This window comes from Monocercomonoides exilis, assembly GCF_001643675.1.
Source record: "Monocercomonoides exilis strain PA203 chromosome Unknown scaffold36-1065637, whole genome shotgun sequence".
In the NCBI taxonomy this organism is placed as follows: Eukaryota; Preaxostyla; order Oxymonadida; family Polymastigidae; genus Monocercomonoides; species Monocercomonoides exilis.
In genome coordinates, this window is record NW_027150581.1 from 257,872 (window position 1) to 279,980 (window position 22,109).

General features: G+C 37.6%; 4 protein-coding genes across 4 annotated transcripts; 2 read left to right on the top strand and 2 right to left on the bottom strand.

Moving 5' to 3' along the window:
* The first annotated feature begins 5,386 nt into the window (after positions 1-5,386).
* On the top strand, positions 5,387-6,956 carry MONOS_4228 (uncharacterized protein). Its single transcript, XM_067874285.1, has 5 exons — positions 5,387-5,534; positions 5,609-5,676; positions 5,743-6,236; positions 6,298-6,654; positions 6,861-6,956. The coding sequence occupies exons 1-5, from the start codon at positions 5,530-5,532 to the stop codon at positions 6,885-6,887; spliced, it is 951 nt and encodes a 316-aa protein (XP_067723621.1). The 5' UTR covers positions 5,387-5,529; the 3' UTR covers positions 6,888-6,956.
* Positions 6,957-9,073: 2,117 nt separating this feature from the next.
* Positions 9,074-9,748, bottom strand: MONOS_4227 (uncharacterized protein; the record flags this gene model as incomplete). Its single annotated transcript, XM_067874284.1, has 1 exon — positions 9,074-9,748. One exon carries the CDS (start codon positions 9,746-9,748, stop codon positions 9,074-9,076), a length of 675 nt encoding a protein of 224 aa, XP_067723622.1.
* A 2,672-nt stretch (positions 9,749-12,420) lies between these two features.
* On the top strand, positions 12,421-14,229 carry MONOS_4226 (putative lysophospholipase III; the record flags this gene model as incomplete). The annotated part of the gene is made up of 5 exons (XM_067874283.1): positions 12,421-12,475; positions 12,526-12,725; positions 12,769-12,882; positions 12,939-13,599; positions 13,849-14,229. The coding sequence occupies 5 exons, from the start codon at positions 12,421-12,423 to the stop codon at positions 13,980-13,982; spliced, it is 1,164 nt and encodes a 387-aa protein (XP_067723623.1). The 3' UTR covers positions 13,983-14,229.
* Positions 14,230-15,430: 1,201 nt separating this feature from the next.
* On the bottom strand, positions 15,431-22,060 carry MONOS_4225 (uncharacterized protein; the record flags this gene model as incomplete). Its single annotated transcript, XM_067874282.1, has 1 exon — positions 15,431-22,060. The coding sequence occupies one exon, from the start codon at positions 22,058-22,060 to the stop codon at positions 15,431-15,433; it is 6,630 nt and encodes a 2,209-aa protein (XP_067723624.1).
* Between the last annotated feature and the right edge of the window lie 49 nt (positions 22,061-22,109).

The window sequence follows — 22,109 nt, forward strand, 5'->3', positions numbered from 1 at the left end:
GTAGGAACTGAGATTTTGAGAAGCTGTTTCAGTTAAAGAAAAAATAATGAAAAGAAAACCAATTGTTTTCACTCTTTAAAAGTTATGATTCACTATTTGTATGGTGATATTATTCGATATTTTTTTAATTGTGTTTTTCATAAATTAGTATTGTTTTTCCAATTTAGAAATTTCTATTTTCATTTTAAAGACAGATTTTTCAATTTTTTGTACTTTTTTTAATGAACTTGACAAAAAACACTTTATTACAAAAAACATAAAAAAAAAAAATGTTTTTTGCAAAAGAAAATAAAACAAATATATATTGCAGAAATTAAAATTAAGAACTTGCTTAATATCAATTTGACTCTTTGATCAATAAATACCACTATTGATTTTATTTTTTCGATTTTTGATCTTTTTTGATGATAATAAATAAAAATCACCTATATGTGTGTTTTTTTATCGTTATTGTTCGTTGAAAAGATATTTTTATTAATCATCTTTTCAGAGTCCAAGAATCTGATAAAATAAAAAAATGGCCAATTCCTTTGCTTTTCTGAGCTGAACATAAGAAGAGAGCCGGATGTCGAGATATAATCAGCAGATGGGAATTACATATTTTCTGTATTCAATTGGAACATAGGAAGAAAACATATTCGATTTCAAAGCATTTTGATGAGAATGAAAAGAAGAATGCCAACAATTGGACATCACAAGGAAAGAAAACAAGAAGAATATTTTTTTTCGGGAAAAAAAGTTGATGATAACATCAAAAGCAGAATATTTGTGTGGGAATAAAGGATGATGGAGAAAAGAATATTGTGAAACAATGGAAAAGGAGATTGACAGCATCAGTGGTTGAGCTATCTTCTGCATTTGCAATAGGGAGGGTGTATGCATTCTTTTGAGGAATTTTTATAATCAATGGAAAACTAATTATTTTTATGTATTTTTTAAATCATTTTTCCATTCCAGCAAACAGCATTTTTTATGTTGAGCGTCATTCACAGGAACAATCCATTTCAAGCAGCATTTTTGAAGAAAACACATTTTTTTCTCCTTCTCCTTCTCCTTCGATCTCTTCATTAACAATATTTTTAATGCTTGGCTGACGAAAAGAACATATTCATCTTATTTGAGAATTTTGTTGTTTGAATATCCATCAAATTCTCATGTTGCAACACACAATGAAACTGCTGTCTGTTTCTGCTATTGGGTGCGATGAAATTCGAATCTATTCATCATTTCTTCATTTTCTTCAAATGGGTCTTGTTCGCCTTTGTAGCCCAGCTCGTCCAAAGAGCATCATGAACTGATGCATTCACACATCTCAATCTGCTTCTCCGCAGAATTGAGCAAATAATTTCTTTGCTTGCTTTTCTTCGTCTGGGCTTATCAAGCACAGAATTATCCTTCTTTTCATTCGCGATTCTTGTGATGAAAAAAAATGCAATTTGAAAGAATTGATTTCATTTCATTAAAATCGTCTTCTTCTTCAACACCTTCTTCGATTAGAAACAACAAATGTTTTCACATTCGTTTTATTCGGCTCCTGTCATATTCAGTGCCAATCATCATCTTTTATTTTCTTTTCGGAAGCACAAAACGTATATTCATCCTATTGCAATAAGCAGCCAAGTTTTAATAGCAATAGATGTGATTTCGAGTCGAAAAAATCCGATCAGAAAACGCGCAACTAAAAATGGAGATTACCTCTGGCTTTTTCATTTGGTAGATGAAAGAGGCTCAGATGAAAAAAGCATATTATCGAAGCAATTCTTGAACGGAATAAATGATTGAAATGATGTTCTTCTTCAAATCACACAACGCCAAATGCTTTCATCAGCAATTAAAGATGAGACGATGAATGAAATCGATTTAGAGAAAAATTCATTTTTGAAAGGAAAATTCTATGAAGCAGCCGAATTTACTGCAGATATGTGATGATTAATCCATCAAAAATGTTATTGATGCGATTTCTTATTTTTTGTGTTTGTGCCTTCTCTTCAAATATCTTCGACTTTGCCTTCATTTGCACATAAATTCGCTATTTGTCTGCTCATTCAATAATATTTACCAAAGTTCTTCACCTTCTTCAGAAAACCCATCGCGTTTTGTGTCCTCTTGCAGGACGTCTTTGATAGCCAGCAATTCATTGCTTTGATGCCAAGATGACCATCCACATATTCATTGTTAGTTGTATTCTCGTTGAGAAATATGAATAAATCGACATCCCAGTTGCTTCTATCATGTCCAATAGCCGAGTTGTCTTTCTGAGCGATGCTTCTCATAAAGGCAAACAAGTGCTCTTTCACAGAATCGAAAAGTTATCAACACACAAAATATACAATTCCTCCTCCTCTTCCTTTATTGCTCGCACAGAATCAGCTGAGCTTAGTGTTTTGGGAAAATATGTTTCAAGATGATGTTTGTTGGAGTTGTTAGAGTTACAGAGGGTGAATGTGAGATTAATTACTTTGAAAGTGCTGGAGATGGAAGCAAACAACATCAGATATATTTTCAAAAGGAAGATTTTGATGTTACAGAGATGAAACAAAAGGAAAAGAGGCAGCGGATGGAGAAGGAAGTCAAAGAATTATTCATTGGAAGAATTAAGAGAGAAAAGACGAGATCGAATCATTTATGATCATCAGCTTTTATCGCCTCGACACCATATTCTCTGTTTTCTGTAGCTCCTGAGAATCGCATATAGAACAAGGATTTTGTGAAACTGTGTCAGCTGAAGAAATTATTGAAGACTTGGTTTCATTCTATAAAAGCCATAAATTTTATTTATTTGTTGAAATGACAACCAATTTCTTTTTATGATTTTTGTTTATTTGTATTGAATAGCATGTCAAGAAACTGCAATTTTCCTTTAATTGTTTGATTTTTTTTTTTTTTTTTTTTTTTTTTGAATGCTTTTTAGAAAATTGATTGATAAATTCGATTCTCCATTTAAAAAATAAATAAAATAATAGTAAAATAAATTTGAAAAAACAAAAAGAAAGAAAAGAAAAGAAAAGAAAAGAAAAGAAAAGAAAAGAAAAGAAAAGAAAAGAAAAGAAAAGAAAAGAAAAGAAAAGAAAAGAAAAGAAAAGAAAAAGAAAAGAAAAGAAAAGAAAAAGAAAAAGAAAAAGAAAAAGAAAAAGAAAAAGAAAAAGAAAAAGAAAAGAAAAAGAAAAGAAAAAGAAAAGAAAAGAAAAGAAAAGAAAAGAAAAGAAAAGAAAAGAAAAGAAAAGAAAAGAAAAAGAAAAGAAAAGAAAAGAAAAAGAAAAGAAAAGAAAAGAAAAGAAAAAGAAAAAGAAAAGAAAAGAAAAAGAAAAAGAAAAGAAAAGAAAAAGAAAAGAAAAAGAAAAGAAAAAGAAAAAGAAAAGAAAAATAAAAAGAAAAGAAAAGAAAAAGAAAAGAAAAGAAAAGAAAAAGAAAAAAAAAGAAAAGAAAAAGAAAAAGAAGAAAAATGAGATATTTGATAACGATCATCTCCAAAAGGCACTATAACATTAATGCTCTATGGGGAAACTTTTCAAATTTCTCTGAATCTCTCCGAAAGCAAAACAGGAATATCAGAGAGGCAGACTAAAAATGAAATTTCTTTGAGTTTCTTTGTGCATTTTCCTTTGTTTCCAAATTAATTTTTGTTTAAAATTGATTTTTCTGCAATTGGAGGTAAGAAGTCGATGTCTTTATCGAAATTGCCTTCTTCGAAGAATGCTTCGTCTCTTTTGGGGGAAGAATGAGTTGTTTCAAGTGTGATGAATATGTTGGCTCTTTCTTCTCTTTCTCTTTCTTCAATTGATAATTCTGCCAATAATATCAACGACTCTCCTCTTTTTATTTCTGCTCCTTCTCTTTCAATTTCTTTTCTTTCTTCATTTCTACAACATATACAATCTCTTCTTCTTCTTTTTCTTTCTCTTCCTCCTCCTCTTCTATTTCTTTTTCGCCTTATTTTTCGTCTTCTTCTTCGTCTTCTTCGTCTTCGTCTTCTTCCTCCTCTCATTTCTGTCCTTTCTTTCCTTCTTTATTTGTTCTCATTCCTTTCTTTCTTCCTCAGTTCTGCTTCTGCAACAAATGTCTCTCTTGTCCTGCATCTGATCGAAGCATTCTTTTGCTTTTCTTGTGCAACCGCTGCTGTCTCCAGCCGACAAACAATTGAATTCCCCGTCTCACTGCATTAGCTACCATGCGCTATGGATGAATCCTCACATTAAAAAAATGCCACTGCTTCAATAATTGCTGCAACTCGCAAAGAAGACGAATGAATGAATGAAACTTTATTCTTCTTGTTGGCGCACGAGCAGCAGAGTGAACTTAATCAGTGTCAGAAAGTATGTTTGATTGAAAGTTTCATCTGATGAAATTCTTTGTTTTTTTAAAAACCATTTCTAATAGAAGCCACAACACAAGATAAACACAGGCCAACAGCATAACAATCAGAAATTTATATATTAAACAGCTGCAAGAGAAATCGCCCACTCTCAATGTTCGTCTGAGAAAACATGGCCGTCTTGTCTAACGTTTGCAAACACCTCAGCGCGCCCAATGCGAAGCAACAAAGTCCTCACAAACCAACTCCGCATCAATGCCACGCAAATGGAGCATAACAATAAAATCTCTGGCTGTCTGCGCTTGAAGAGGCTGATCACAAATATTCTGTATTTTTCTGTAGTTGCCTGTTGCGAAAAAGAAAACAAACTTCGAATGATAATCGCCTTGCTTGCTCAAAATGGCTGTCACTTCGAAGAATGAATTTCAAATGTGGTCGGCTTGAATGTTGTCCGATTGATAAAAAAATGCTCGATAATAGGTTGTATCTTTGATGGCGTTTCTCCACTCTTTTGAAGCAAAAGCGGAATCAGAAATAGAATTAAGTTACTTTCCATGCCTGCCTGGCACAGTCCGAGGAACAGGAAAACTTTAAAAATATAATTGAAGTTTTGGGGTTCTCCTTTTTTTCATTGAATTCTTGCCTTTTTTCATGATATATATCCTTCCCTCGATATTGCCAGCCACTTTCCATCCCCAAAAATACCCCAAACTGCTCTCCCTGCCTTATGCTCCAAAATTCTATATAATATTGTGCAGATTTTGCCTTCACAGAATTCCTTCTTTTTATCTTCATTCAATTAAATATCAGTTGAATTTGTTTTCATCTCTTGCACCAAATAAAAATCATGAAAATCATGTATCTTCCGTAACGTCCTTTATTTCCCAATGGCTGTATAATAATCTGCTCCATTCTCATCGTGTTGCTTTCCAAAGCGGAGATTGGTCATTTCAACAATAACTCACATTCCTGCACTTTCGAAAGGATACAGATGGAAATATCCTCACAATTTGAAAAACAATAACAATAATAATGAATCACAACGTTTTCTTCATCTGAAATATCTTTTGGTTTGATCAAAAAGAAACAAAAGATTTCCTTTTTTGACTTATACAGTCAATTCTTGTGGCTTCTTCGCAATTTCTTTCGCACTTATTTTTATCAAACAATAACAAAACAGATTGAATAGCAATCATTTTAAGACTGAAAGATAATCAATGTTGTTTGTATTTATCTTTTATTTTTTTATCTACCAGGCTTTATTCCTCTTTTTTAATGGATTTTTATATCAAACAGAATGAGTTTGACAAATGATATATTTGAAGACAGAATACGGATGATGACCAAAAGCGAGAAATTTTCAAGTTTGTTCATTTATTTGGATAAAACGGTTTTGAACAAAATTTTTGTTTTTTGAAACTTATTTGCAGAATTGTTCCATGAGCTTGAGCGTTGCAGAGAAGACGAACAAAAACAGAAAATCAAGGAAATGAATGAAATGATTAATGAAATGGATTTTGAAGAATTCAAATCAGTTTTTACAGTAGAACTATTCAATAAAATTCACCAAATGATTGAAGAAAAGACATTTTCATTGGAAAATGCACTTATGTTATTGAAGCATGCTGGATATTACAAAGAGCTGAAATATTTTTCATATTATTATTTTGATTATTCGTTATTGAGCGAAAGAATGAAAGAGATGATGATTGATGAAAATGAGAAGAAGAAAGAAAGAAACGAAAAAATTCTTACAGATATCTGTGAATGTTATCTTTATTTGAAAGACGGGACTATTTCAAGACTGCCTTATGCATGTGTGACTTGCCTTTTGAAAGTTGCATTGAAGAAAGACGAGACCGAAGAAGCTCAAAAAGAAGTGGAAATGGCTTTACTGGCTTTGAGTTGCATACGAGCAGAATCTGTATGATCATTTCTGTTTCATTTTTGAAGTTATTTATTTGTTTTTCTTGTATTTTTATTAGGAAATTGAACAAAAACTGTATTTGAATGAAATCAAAGAAATTATTAAATATCACCAGGAACATCAGAATCTGACACGACTTACCTATCAATCAGCTTGGGGATTTTTGATAAACAGATTTTACAACGACGAAAGCTTGGAAAACTTGATAATGAATGAACTGCATTTTGGAAGAGAAGCAAGAAGAGAACTGGAAGAACTATCAATGTGCATCGACTGGAAGAGAAAAGAAGAAAGGGGAAAAGAAGCGAAAGAAGCGATTGTTATCGAGAGATGGATTTATGCTATTGATAATTACTTGACATGGTGCGCATTGTGGAGCGAGGAATTTGTTTCTCTTTTAAGGAGCATTGTTCAGGTATTTCGAGCATCAAGGAACAATTACAAAGAAATTCTAAATGGATGCCTATATACACTTAGGCACGCAGCAGAAAAGAAAGATGTGAAAATTGATGACTTGTTGAAAAGCGGAGCTGTTGGTCTCTATATGGAGGAAATGAAGCAATCAACTTTGCATGATAATATAATGTGGAATTTTTTTCATTTCTTTTTGAATATTTCAAGGCGATTGAAAGAAAAGGAGGAGGATGAAATTGAAGAAATGAAAAGAAAGGCAACGAAAAGAAAGGTTTTTGAAAAAATGGAAGAAGAAGGATATGATGATATCATTGTTTGTTTCCATGAACTGCTACCTTTTTTCAGAGAAAGATTTTGGTTTATAAGTATATTGTTGGATGTTGCAGATTATCTTGTGAATGTGTAAATAAATAGATGAATTTCAAATGGAATATTTCTATTTGAATAAATTCAACTTATTTGAATGAACTGGGCTTTTCTTAAATGAAGTCATGTTATTTTAAATGGTCGAAGTGACACTTGAATAAAGTGCGATACACTTAAATAAAGTTTTTATGAAAAAGTGGTGAACACTTATTATAATATTTTCACGATTTATCTTTCACATCATCAACAAAAAAATTGAAAAATTCTTAAAAAAAATAAGATTTTTCCTTTTTCTTGAACAATATTTGATATATGTTTGAAGAAGATTTTATTTGTCAAAAAGAGCGAGAAATGTTGAAAATTCAAAATTTATTCTTGTTATTCAATTCTATATAAGCTTTTTCACATTTTTTGATCTCTGTGTAATTAAATATAAAAAACAAAAATTTGTTTCTATTGATGTTCGTGAAGTGATCTACAGCCAACATTGCATGTAATTCTGAAGCGCTCAGTCGAGTCGACAGGTTGATGCAGCATTAGACTTCTCCACTTTCTCCGTTGACTGAATAAATTACGCATCCATTTATCGTTTTTTTTTCCACAAATTCTCTCAATATTTTGCTTGACTGCATTCTTCCACGCTTTTCCCCATTGATAGTCTGGCGATTTCCCTGTAGTCAACATTCTATGCCTTCGGATCCTTCTTTATTGTATCATCAACTATCTATCTCAAATCTTCCGCTTCATTCGAAACCTTCTTCCAACGAGCAATAAACACAATTAATCCAATCAAATGAATCTTAAGAATTATCAATGTGATAACAATTGCAATCGATGATTGAGACGGTTTTCTTTCTCTTCTTCCTTCAGCAATTCTTTCATCGTTTTTAATTCAACTTCGCTGCTGTTCTTCAAAAGAAATTGTGCAGTTGATGCACTGTATTTGAGTTTTTTTACATGAAGCTTACAGCCACTTCAGTATTGTCAGACACCGAAGTTGCGATTGAGGCTGGATTATTGAATGGATTACAGTTTCATTTTCATAAAGTTCCACTTGCAACAAATATTTCTGAGTTTGTGGAGGGGTTCATTAAATAAATCTTTCTGGAAAAGCTAGTGCCAGGAAATGAACGAAGAACCAATGAGATCCAGGGGTATTGCAATGTCTTCTTAACAAGATATTACTGAATTCAGCTGTTGAATGAGGAACGAGATGCTCTTTCTGAAGCCATTTTTCCAATGTTCTCAAACTGGTGGAAATACACATCGAAGCTCGGAAGAAAGCCATCCCCGACTTTCGAACTTTCAATATTCAGAAGCGCATGGACAGAGCAGGCGATGAAGTTCCTCATGTATGGATAACACACTGCGCTCGGGCTGTTGTTGGTAAATAATCCAAATTTAACGGAAATGCTCCAGCCTGACACAGACAGACCTCCTTTCGATGAGTTGGCAATGCTCGTGTATATTACCTTTCATGGGCAATTCTGAAGAAAAACCATCGATCCACTCCAACTGCACAACTCTTCTGATCGCTCATCGTTCGCTCTCAACTCAAGCTCGCTTGCTGCTCCATCAAACACACACGAAGCCACGAACGCATCAACAAAATCTGTCAATGCATCAATATTCCCTTTTTCAGAGTGCGAAGCAAACTTTTTGTCTGAGCAGTTCTCCAATTCCAGCGACAAAGATGAAGATGAAGCAACCAAGCAGCACTGGCCAAGCGAATCTCGTGTAATGTTTTGAAATGAAGATTACTTCATATGAAATACTGAATCATTTGACTTCATACTCGCAGAGCATCTTTCTCCAAGCATCATGTTGGAAATGGCCAAGTAATTCGTCTCGACATTTATTTGTTGGCATTCGACAGAAACAAAAAATTCCCTTGACACATGTGTATCATCGAATTCCAAATGAATTCATTAATTGTTTGAATGGACTCTTGAACCATCTGAGGAAAGCACAATCATGTTTGATCCACTCTGAGTACCTCTCATCTGAATGTTCCGAAGCTGGGAGTCATTTCAGTTGTTAAGAATGAGGCCTGATCACAGAACTCTGCAAGTCGATGTGTGCAAAAGCAGCATGGATAGCAATGCCAGATCGCTGAACTCTAACAACACAGCAGAATTCACTTCAGAAATATTCAAATCAACAAATGAACAATATTGTCCACCTCTTGCTTCAACACATGAAGAACTGAGATGGACACCAGCAAAAGTGCAGTCCGACATCGTCAATCTTCCACAGCTCATTTCAATAATCGAGCTATTCAGTTTAATTTCAGAACCTCCACTCGATGCTTCTTGAGCAAAGATTGTGTCTGCAATCGACAAGCTTCCATCTGTCAGAAACAACAAACTGCAATGAGAAGAAGAAAAAGCGCTCCTAAACAAAAACGAAAGAGATTCCATTTTCACTCTCGATGAGCACAAAACGAGACTGCTTTTCTTGCTTCCGATGCTGCTGTTCAGCATTTCATACCCCCTGACTCCTTCCGCATCCAGCGATTTGACCGTCATACCATGTGTACTTGCTTCGCCAGGCACCAGGGCGTATTCTTCAATGAGCAAATTGCTGTAAACAGAAGGAATGATGTGAGGCAGCGTGGCATTCAAGAAAATACAAGGCTCGCTCATTTCCCCACACTTCCGGAGATCAGACGCGTTGCTGGTTGATGAAGACACAAATATCGTCTCGCCCTGATCCACAACCACAAGCATCACCAGATCTTACTCGTCGCCATTGTCTGGTGCTGTGCATCCCAACATCACAAACTCCCGAACAAATGGAGGTCTGAAATCGAGCTCGAACAGCTCGATTCCAATGTGAGTTTTTTCATTCGCGCATTTCACATATAAGTCTCTTCACACAACTGCTTTGTTTTCCATGAACGTCGTGTTTTTCAACAGGAAAGGAAGCAGCCCATCGCTTGCAATTGATGAGCAATCCAGTAATATTATGCCTCCTCTTCCAGTTGCAGAGTAGAAACACTCCGAGACAGCAGAAAAACGGCACTCGAAAAAGCTTTCTTCGCTTCAACTCATAATCATTCCTCCACCACTTTTGCTCTGGTTTCTTCAGCTGCTTTTTATCGACATGTTTTGCATAGATACGCTAAAAGACTTGCTCCAGATGCAGCTAATGATGGCGATACAGAAGAAGCACTTTGGAGGAGCAAGCAAAACGTGTAGCATTTCGGTTGTTCTGTTGAACTTTCGCCCTCATTCAATCTTTGTGAATCACCTCGCAATTCTGTCAGCACCAATGCTACCCAATTCTTTTAACCATCAGCTCCCTATCCCTCATCGAGACATTCGTCAAGTTAACGCTTCTGCCATAAGATGCATAATGTATGTTATCTATGGCTTTGATGAATTTGAATAAGCGGCTCGATAATTTGCATGTTCCAGACAGGCAGGAAATTATACGGGAAGAATTGTCTGCTGAAGAAGCGCAGACAAATAGCAAGAGAAAAGCGGTTGAACTTCGTTCATTATTCAATGAAATTTTGAAGACTCGTTTATTTGTTTTTTTTTTCCTTTTCAAAAAAATTATATCAATAAAAAATATTGGCCGATGATTTTCTCAAGTCTCTTAATGTTATCGAACTAATCTAATAATAAATGCCAGTTGTTTATGTATGTATTGGTGCAATCCAATTTGTTTTATTTGCTCAATAAAAAAATATATAATTCTTGAAATAATTTACGAAATTCTTCTTTTCACCAGTTTCTTTAACCAAGTAAAAAACATGTGGATTACATAATTAGAAGATATAACAATCAACGGATGAAATGTTGATATATTTTAAATCGTTTGTTGGTGCAAACAATTTTTTACAGTTTAATAAATATTTGATCCTAATGATCTTTGAAAGAATATTACCTTAACAACAAAAATCATTTGGGACAAAATATTTTGCTTTAGATATTTGTTCCATTCTTCTCAAACAAATATTTTTCTCAGATTTTGAATTTTTCCGTAATTATTTGATTTGGGAATGAAAGAACAATAATGATTAGGTTGGAGAAAAAGTTTGGAACAAATCTCAGTTTTTTTCTTAAATGAAAGAATTCTGACCTATTTCCAAAATTACTTTATTAATTTGCAAATAATTTGTACAGTTAAAACTGGATATAATCACATTGGGTTATGCACGACCTTTTTTGACTATATCCGATTGTGATAATATCCGATGTGACTTTACACAGAAAAAAATAAAAATTTATTTTTGAAATAATAAATTTTGTGTCAAATTTTTAATTTTTGAAAATACTTCATTAAAACGCAATTTTCACTTGCGAAATCAATTTTTTGGATTTTGTTGTGTTATTTAGACTTATTAAAACATACAGTTTGTGCAAAAAATACCGGACAAGATCGATTTCACAATAACTGCAAGAGGAATAATTCTGACAATTTTCCTCAAAAAACATTTCATTTATGCAAACTCACTTGACATGCAAGACTTACTAAACTTTATCGTTTGTGCTCAGAAAAAATAAATATCGAAATCTCGGAGAATCTTAAAATCCTATTTCTCCGAGATTTAAAAAATAATTTACTCTTAGTACAAATGAAGCAATTTTGAAGGTTTAGCATATCAAATGTGTTTATATTCATGATGTATATTTTGAGGAAAATTGTCAGAATTACACATTTTACAGTTATTGTGAAATCGATCTTGTCCGGTATTTTGTGCGATATCTGTACCCGATTTCAATGATGATGATTTTTTCCCCCGGAATATGTGAATTTTTTATTTTCTGACAAATAATGATATTGGAGGTTCAATATATCAATTTATTTGTGAATAAAGGTAAAATATGATATTTAAATCTCTTTTCAAAACTCAGTTGGAGACCATTTTTTCACAATAAATTTTTGAAAGATAAACTCCATTTAATAAATAAAGAATAATTTGTTTAGCAATTTCAAATGATAAGTTTTCCAAATTTAAATAATTAATGGTGAATGTGATTTTCTGAGTTTATTCACGATTAGTTAACCGTTATTATTCTTTTCTTGCATATACCATATTAATAAATAATTTAAACTTAACTTAGCCTAACTTATTTATTATAATAATAATTATAATTTTTTTTTTTTTTTTTTTTTTTTTTTGAAAGAAAATAAAAAAATGAATACTCGAATTTTTTTTTTTTTTGGTATTATTCCTTAATGCCTAAGTATATTTCAAAACTTATCGTATTTGTATTATCGAATGAATTTATTTCTCACAAATTTATAATTTGTTTCATTTTGAAGAATGATAGAATTTCAGATTTTGTTTAAAAATAATTATGGCGAAATATCAAAAATGATTGGGCTGCTTTTGTTGTTTAGTGTCCAATGCAGTACATTAAAAAACTTTAAAGCAATAGGAGAAAACATGGTCAAAACGTATAGCGAAAGAAATGACCTTGATCCTGTTATTTTATTACCAGGTTTTTCATGCTTTTTTTTGTTGATTTCATTGTGTAATTTCGGACTCAAGGGCTTGGAGGAAGTAGAATTGAATATCATAAGAACAATGATGCAATTTGGAAGCCACTTTGGCTTGATATTTCCAGGGCTCTTCCAGGAAAATATAAAGAATATGTTCGAGAATTAACTGTGATGTACGACTCTAATACTGATACCTTTTCGTCCCAACCTGACATAGTAACAAGGCCTATTGATTTTGGAGGAATAGAAGTTTGAAAAATTCTTTTTCTTTCCTTTTTCACAAGATTTTTAGGGTGTCGAATATTTGGATAAAAATTTTAAAAATATGTCTGGAATGTACAGTGTTATGATAAAAGCAATGAAAGAAGTTGGATACGAGGTTGGTAAGAACCTTTTTGGAGCACCAGTTTGCCTTCTATTTCACTTATTTAAATATCACGATTTTCACCATTTTTCAATAAGTTTGATTTCCGCCTAGCAAACGCTAAACACATAATGCAAAACGGGATGTCAGAGAAATTAAAGCAACTTATTGAGCATGCTGCTTCGTGCAACCCAGGAAAGAAGGTGCATCTCGTGGGACATAGCATGGGATGCACTTTTATTCATCAATTTTTGGTGAAATATGTAACTGAAGGGTGGAAAAAACGGTACATTGCTTCTTTCATTTCAATAAGTGGTCCGTACGGAGGATCCTTTGAGGCTCTAGCGCATCTGTCATCGCCTCACATGTGGAATGAGGCTCCGATTCCAGCATCTATTATCCATGAGATGATATCCAGCTGGGCATCGCTTTATTGGATGCTTCCGAACTTTAATGCGTTTCAGGCAGATTCTGTGATTGCCAGCATCCCCAAAGCGCAGATGACGGTGACGATGGGCAATATGACCTCATTGTGGTCGACAACGAACCGGACAAGCGTGCTGCGTGGTGTGGAAAGCACAATGAAGTATGTGAACATGATCGACCCGCCAAACGTGCCAGTGCATGTGTTCTATTCGAAGGGCATCAAAACATTGCGGCAGCTGAAGTTTGAGGGCGATGCGACGAATTGGTGGAAGAGCGACTGCAAGGGCATCTACGGAGATGGAGACGACACTGTGCCTATTGAATCTCTGATGAGTGTGTGGATATAACATATACAGCTTTATAGTTATTATTTGTTATTTGTTATTTGTTATTGGTTATTGGTTATTTATTATTCTTATTATTCACAATGAAAATAACTGATGTCTTGTGCTTAATTGAAATTTCTCTCGAAAACTTTCAATTTTAATAATTTAATGCTATTAAAATATTTTAACGCAAAACATTTCTTCTTTCTTTCTTTTTCTTTTCTTTTTTTATGTGCTTTTTAATTTCCTTTTCCAGCTCCGCTGCGATGGAAAGAGATGCAAAGTGATCCAGTTACTTCGATGAGCCTTGATGGGGCGCACCACATAACAATTGTTCATAACGGGAAGCTTGTTGACGAGATCGTCAACATCATATCGCGCAACCTATGATTTAGTTCAGGGTTGAAACACTCATTGAAATATTTGCTTTTCAACTGTAAAAATATAAACATAGAGATTTATTGCTTGTTAATTGATTTTTTCATCGAAAGAATCAAGAAATAATTAATTTTTTATTTGTATTTTTATTTAAATACACTTTTTTTTTTGCATTCAATTGTTATTCCGGCTTTTATTTCTTTTTCTTTTCAGAACTGTCGATTTCACATTTTCTCGCTCAATAATCACAAAAATAAATGTGATGAGTTTTCGGTTCAAACAATCTTGCTGTTAATGTTTTTTTTCTCCATTTGTATTTTTTCAAAAGCCTTTCAACAGACATGTGAAAGAAACCAACAGAAACGTTTGCCATTTAACAAAAAAATAAAATTTGAATTAGTTTTCAAAGAAAAAATATCAAAATAAAAATAAAAATAAAAATAAAAAAGATGAAGCTGACTCAATGAGATGCTTCAGTAAGATGGAAGCATTACAATAAATATTACAGCAAAAGAAAAAGTTCAAAATAATGATGTCTCAACAAAAGGGAGATATTACAATCAACAGAAACGAAATAAAAAATAATCTAAAATTCTTTAAAAAATTTAAAATTTCAAATAAATATCTTTTAAAAGAAGATTAAGTGAGTGGTTAAAAAAAAGAAAAAAAAATATTTTTTTTAAAATTATTATTAGCCTTTTTATTTTAGTTTGTATTTTGAAAAAAGTCAGCATAACATTTCAACGAAACAGAAATACAACAGTAGAAATACAACACGAACAAAAATAAACTGCTCAGAAAGCACATTAATCAATAAAAAAAGAAAGAAAACGGTGATTACAAACTAAAAATAAAAAGTGAAGATAAAAATTGCATTATGTAAAACAAACAAATTGATAAGATTTAACAAGGCACGAAGCAACTGAGCTCAATTAGAACTACGAAAAATAATAAATAAATAAATAAATAAAAAACAACCTTCCTTTTTAACATTTTTTTTGAAGTTACTCAAAAAATAACTAAAAAATACTTAAATAAAATTTAAATTAAGAAAAAAAAAAATAAAAATGAAGCAGCCCATCAAGCGCACATATGATAATGAAGTTATTAATTAGAGTCTAATTTCTTTTTAAAAAAACAGGAAATATTACAATCACATTCACAAAAGCAATCATCATCATCATCATCATTGTGTCTAAGTAATTGCATCATCTTTACAATAGCAGTGAAAATAAAAAGTTGATAAGTATTATCACTATCATTTTGAACAGAAATGTTCTTAGAAGTTATATATCACAATAGAAACAAAGGCAGTTGGCAAATACTTACAAGCAAGCTTTTTCATTTATTCATTCACCTATTCATTCACTCACTCGTTCATTTTTTCATTCACTTTTTCATTCACTTTTTCATTTGCGCTTTATCACGACAATAAGCAGTTCCTTTGCAACTCAACATTCTCATGCATGATGTGATTTTGAAGAAGAATATGAAGTTGATGACGATGACGATGTGGATGAAGAGGAGGAGGAAGAAGCAGAAGAAGAGGAAGAAGATGGTTGAGTTGGTGAGCAAATGTGCTGTTGATGGGTGCTTTCTGTGTGGTGGTGTGTGTGGCGGTGGTGGCGTGCTGGTTGCAGATGTGCAGACGAAGTGGTTGTTAGCAGAGTATGTGGTGGTTGCTGGCTCTGCTGGCTCTGCGGGCTTTGATGGATTTGATGGGTTTGTTGACTTTGTTGATTTTGTAAACTTTGATGACTTTGTTGGTCTTGTTGTTGACTTGGTGAATTCTGTTTGTTTTGTTGAACTTGCACACTTTGTTGCTTTTGTTGCATTGTTTGGTGCAACGGCAGCTCATCTGTCGATGCAACATCTTGACAATGCTTCAAACAATGTGCACTTTGTGTGTTGTGCAAGTCTTGTACGTTTTGGGGGTTATGAAAGCTGTGTGTGTAACTTGAACCATGTGAATCATGCAAGTTATGCGAATTATGAGAATCACGCGAAGTTAACGAGATCTGTGAGTTCTGAGAGTTATGTGAGTTATGTGACTTCTGCTGAATTGCACCCTGGCTGACACTGATGCTAACACTGGCACTAGCACTGGCACTGTTGCTCTGTTGTGTGCTTTGTGTATTGTGAGTACTATGTGCGTTGTCATGTCTCCTGCGACAATGGCGATGTCTGTGGTGATGCTGATGCTGAGACTGAGGCTGAGACTGATTCTGATGCAGGCTGCTGATCTCAGACATCTCCTGCTTGACAAGCTCTGACGATGCTCTGTCTGTTCCCGTTGACATCCGCTCGAAGATCGTCTTCAGCTCCACAGATTGCGTCACCAGTCTGTCAGATCTGACAACAGTGTAATTGGAAGGAGAAATGGAGGTGCTGCTTGACTTGTGTCTTGAGGTGTGTGCAGATGCCTTCGCTGCCTTGGACTTCAATGCCTTTGATGCTCTTGTTGTTCCTTTTGTTCCTCCTTTTTCTCCTCCTTTTCCTTCTCTTCTTTCCACATCACTATCACCATCTGACACTCCTGCTGTTTTTGAAGAGGCCTCGCTCGAAAAGTGCTCAGCTGTTGTTTTCCTCCGCTGGCTCCTATGTTTGCGGATGCTGCTTGTCCTCATTACAACAGATTTGAATGCAGGTGATCCATCTGACCTCACTAATTCTGCTGATCGATTGCTGTGTATCTTTCCATCTTTTGCTCTCTTTATTTCATCTGCATTTGACTCATCATTATCATCATTATCATCGCCATCTGCTGCTGCTGTTCCTGATGCAGAAGCAGCTATTGAATGTCTCTTGTTCTGCGGTGATTCAGACATCTTGCGGTGCACATGATGACGATGATGATAATGATGCGAATGATGCGATCTTGATGAAACAGGTTGGATATCATAATTGTATGCATCCGTTTCTGCTGTCGATGCATTCTTCAATCCTTCTTTGTTCTTCCTTTGCGACTGAGAGTTCGAGTGCGAATGATGACAGGAGCTCAAGCTATTGCTGTGTTCGTGCACGTGTGTGTGCATGTGAGTGTGAGTGTGATTGTGGCTGTGGTTGTGCGTGTGGTGCCTGTGGATGTGGTGTCTGCGTGTGCACTGTGCAGAATGCATTTGAGACTGCGATTGAGATTGAGACTGAGATTGTTGCTGCTTGCTGCTCGACCTCTTCGAAGCACGAGACAAATGCGGTGCAGCTGTTGAAGGGCGCATCAAACGCATTTTGGGCTGCTGGCTACTTAGATGAACAGATCCATGCATTTGATTGCTATGACCCATTCCTCGAAACTCTGACAAATGCTCCTCCTTCAGAGGGAGTGTTATTGAGCGGGAAAGCGATGAAAGAGGCCGAATTGAAGCCCCTTCGTAGCCATCTCCATCTCCATCACCGTGGAAGGTGTGAGCACGCATCAGTCTATCAACACTGGCCACCGAAAGCTCTGGCGAAACAACCGGATAAAACCCAGGCATCTCGCTGCGATCGATGGGAGTGCACAACACAGAGTGCATCTGGTCACATTCATGATTGTAGTTGCAGTCACTGCAGTTCTGCAGATCGATCAGAGGAGAATGATGATGCTGCTGTTGCTGCCCACGCTTTTCGGTGTGTGCTCGGCGCAGAGTGGGTTCAGGTGTGGAAGAAGGAGAAGGAGAAGGAGGGGCCATGCCGCTCATCTTCCACTCGATTTGAGAGGAAGAAGAGAGTGTACGCATCAGCTGGGAATCTGCATCAGTCAAGTTGTGGTGGCAGAAGCAGCACGAGGAAGCAGGATTAGAAGCACAAGAGGAGGATGAGGAGGAGGAAGAAGAAGAAGAAGAAGAGGAGGAGCAAGCAGGCACTGAAGTAGATGCTGGAGAAGACATCGCCTGGCACTCAGCAGCATCCTCAATGGATGCCACAGACGAGCTTGGGATGGATGGATCGCTGGCTGAACGCTTAACTGGGTGTGACGGCTGCAGCCCAGTGCAATTGCAACTGCTGCGACCACAGCTGCAGCTGGAAGTTGCGCACTGCCCGAGAAAAGAAGGAGGGGTCATCATCTGCTGCATCTGTTCGTTATCATCATCGCTGCTGCTGTTCATCAGAAACACAGAATAAGGTGTGGGCTGCATCTGCCCAGTGCTTGTGGGAAGAGAAGGAGAGTCAATGGCATATGAAGAAGAAGAAGAAGAAGCAGATGAGGATGAGGAGGATGATGATGATGAAGACGAAGATGGAGCAATACCAATGGGAGACTGCATTGCAGATAAAAGTATCGGCATCTGCATCTGCATTTGCATTTGCTTTTTCATTGACATTGACATTGGAATGGAATCATTCTCTGCTTTAGTGCTTTGTGCAGATGGCTCCTGTGCAGACAGCGGGCTTTTGACAGACGAGAAGAGAGAGGCATTCTGGTTGACGAGTGGAGAGCGAGGAGAGATGAGGGGGGAGGAGTTGTTCTGTTGGAGCAGCAGCATTTGTTGTTGTTGTTGTTGTGATTTGAGTGATGATAAAGCTTGTTGTTGTAGTTGTAGTTGATTCTGCTGCTGCTGTTGTTGTTGCAGTTGACAAGGCTGTTGGCATGGCTGCTGATTGCACAGCATTTGCATGTGCATGTTCATTTGCATCTGCATCTGCATCTGCTGATCAGCAAACGGAGAGTGCAGAAGAACGGGAGACGATGTGTCACACAGAAGGAGAGGAGAGGCTGCAGATGTGCTTGTGGAAAGGTCCTCATTAGACCGCTTGCTTCTTCCAGAGGTGTCAGTCATTGGGTCGTCTGGGTTGGCGCTGAGAGGGCGAGGGGAGCGAGTGCTCTGCATTGAGTGATGCTTGCTGAGGAAAGGAGGGTGGTGCATACAGGGGGAAGAAGGAGAGGGCACCTGCACAGATAGAAGGGAAGAGGAAACAGAGTGGGAGAGAGAGCGCTGGAGAGGAGCGAGAGAGGAGGAAGACGGGGGAAGAGATGAAGAAGCAGAGGAAGAGGAAGAGGATTGAACAGGAGTGGAGATTGTGGCACTGTTTGGAGAGGCGACAGTGTCGTGATGCTCATTTGGAGAGGAGATGGAGGTGGAGATGGAGGTGGTGTTGGTTAAATGATCAGTGTTGTGATCTCGATGTGAATAAGAGGAAGATGATGAAGACGACGAAGAAGAGGAGGAGGAGGAGGAAGACGATGATGATGTGTGTGGAGTGCGTGGTGTGTGTGGCGTTGATCCTCCTTTCCCTTCGTATCGCGGTGAATGTGGCGTCGGCGTCTGTGTCAGCACTCTCTGCTTCGAAAAAGGTGAAGTCTGAATCGAAGGCATACGCCGATACCGAACAGCACTGCCTGTTCGGTCAGTGAGGCTGCCAGAATTGATAGGTAGAGCAGAGTTGGAGTAAGAGCCAGAGCTGGGACCAGGGCAATAGCCAGAACTTGAATTGGAGCGGGAGCTGGAGCTGGAAAAGAAGCCGGCTGTCTGAGGAGAGCACTGGTGGAGGGTGGGAGAGGACATCGGGCGGGATGTGCTGGGCGCTGAGGACAAAGCAGCCTCGGTGAGGATCGGAGGAGGAGACGAAGGAGAAGGAGAAGGAGAGGCTGACGATGATGCAGACGATGAATTGAAATTCGCCTGCGAGAGAGGGATTCTGTTCACAGAGTGTGACATTGACAGGGAACGAGACGTCAGACACGTGCCTGTTGGGAATCGCTGTCCCAGATTGAACGACTGATACATTCTGTTTGTGCGTGTAGGTGTGGTTGGCGTGGGGGTTGTTGGTGCAGTCGAGTTGGTGCGGCAGGACAGCTGCTGCAGCTGAGAGGAGCTGCCTCGGCTTCGGGCAGAGGCAGAGGCGGAGGAAAGGGCAGAGGAAAGGGCAGATGAAAGAGCAGAGGAGACGGATGTGTTGGCAGAGCTGACAGAGTGCGAGAACGGGCAAGAGCAAGAGCAGGAGCAAGAAGCAGACTCTGAGCAGCGTGTGGACGACAGTGCCATCGACGAGTCATCCAGACGCGCAGATGTTGCAGTAGTCGAAACAGACGCTGTGGAACAGTCGCTTCTGCTCCGACTTCTGCTTCTGCTTCTGCTTCTGCTCTCACACTCGCTTTCACACTCAGTCTCACTTCCGCATACACTCTCGCTCTCACTCCCACTCTCACATGCGCTATCACTTGCACTTTCACTATCACTTTCACTCACACTCAGTTTGTGTTTGTTCTCTTTGTAATGCGATGTTGCTGCCTCCACCGAAGTGATGGAAGGCGCCGCTGCAGACGATGCAGCCGACTCAGCTGAGACATTCTTTCTGAGAGGCGGAACAATAATCTTCTTTGGATGCAGTTGAGATTCAGAGTGCCCAAGGTGCTTATCAGTGTTAGCATTCGTGTCAGTATCAGTCCTTTGCTTAGACGGTGATAAATGAGAGGCAGACTGTGTGTGAGCAGAAACATTAGCCTGTTTGGTGCTGTTGCTGTGTGCAGCTGCAGACGAAGCTGAGGCTGGCTGATTGGCTGACTGAGACGTCTGTTTTCGTGTGGCGTGAGTGTGTGACGAGCGTCTGGTGTGGTTTGCTTCTGAGTCGTTCAGAAGACTTTCTTCGATTGTGCTCAGCGATGCCTTTGTGCACTCACTTCCTTTGCTGTCCTTTGCAGCGACTGTGTTCTGCTGCTTCTTCTCTTCCAGCTCCGACTTCACTTTGCTGAGCTCCTTCAGAAAGGCGTCAGTGAATTCTGCGTGTGTAATGGCTTTCGTTTTCCCCTTTGTCTGCTTCGTTTTGTGTGTGTTTGTTGTCAGAGGAGCAACTGAATGAGGCCCATGTGCCTGGTTCAGGCGCGGCGACAGCGAGGAATGGAGGAGAGGCGGAGGAGATGGTGTGACTGAGTGCTTTTTGATGTGGTTGGTGGAAAGAGGAGGAGAGGTGGAAGGAGAAAAGGAAGAAAGAGAAAGCGATGTGGTGGGGGGAAGCGAAGAGCGCGAACGAAGTGGAGAAGGTGATGTGGAGTTGGATGTGGAGGCAGAGGTTGATGTTGATGGAGAAGGAGAACGAGGGGACATGTGCTTGGAAGGGAGGGATGTTGGACTGGCTTGAGTTGATGAAGAAAGAAGAGAAGAGTGAGGATGAGGTGAAACAGAAGAGTTCTGTGTCGTGGGTGAAGTGTCAATGGAGATTGGAGAGGCAGCAAGAGGAGGATAAGATAATCCAGTGCTTGCATTTGTACTTGTGCTTGTACTTGAATTCGAGTTTGAGCTTGAACTTGTGCCTGTGCGATGCGGGGAAGGAGAGTGAGATAGAGATGGTAGAACAAGACACGTTGAATGGGAATTTGACAAATGAGGAGAATTGACAGTTGTGGATTGAGGCTTCGTAACAGCAGGTAATGACGGTTGTTTAAAAACTTGAGCTGAACCTGAAGGAAAATGAGCCTTTGAAGATGCACTTGATGGAGAAGTCGTGTTCCCTGCTAAATTCTGGATGCCTGAACTCAAAGATAAATTCTGCTGGTCTTGAGTCTGAAGATGAGATGGAGCAGAAGGGTGACTTTTGGGAGACGTCTGTAACAGAGGTGGCGAACCAACGTTTAAAGTTGGTAACATTGCCTGCTGTAATTGTTTAACAGGAGAAAGACCTCTCTGCGGAGAAACTGAAGATTGAGCAAGGGATTTAGACATTACTGACGATCCACTTGCAGCGAATAAAGTTGACAAAGAAGAAGTGCGAACACCCGATGAAGAGCGAGAAGCTTGTTGTTTTGGAGAAGATGGAGTAAGAGTTTGCTGTCTTGGAGTCGAAGAAAGAGAAGCAAAAAGCGATGTTGATGAAGATGTTCGCAAAGGAGGTTGGTTTGAAGAAGTAAGAATTGTTGTTAGCATATTTGACGATGGAGAAGACTGAATTTTCTTGCTTGGACTTGTTGAATGCGAAGATGCGACAGCTGGAATATTTGGAGAAGAACTTACATGTGACTGTTTTGGCACAACGATCGGGGAACGGAGTCCATGAACAGAGGAACTTTGCCTCGTAGGAGATGGAACAGTATTTTTTGCAACCGTTCGAGCGGATGCTGCACTGTTTGTCAAGCTAGGAACAGAGGAATGGCTTGTTCCTTTATTGCTCGACATTTTGTGCAACTTATACTTGAGATCATCGTTTTCATTTTGATGGAAATTC

Excerpts from the sequence above, each read along its gene's own strand:
- MONOS_4228 (XM_067874285.1), top strand. Across the intron at positions 5,677-5,742 it reads CAAAAGCGAGAAATTTTCAA|AATTGTTCCATGAGCTTGAG; the intron begins GTTTGTTCATTT and ends ACTTATTTGCAG. Across the intron at positions 6,237-6,297 it reads GTTGCATACGAGCAGAATCT|GAAATTGAACAAAAACTGTA; the intron begins GTATGATCATTT and ends TATTTTTATTAG.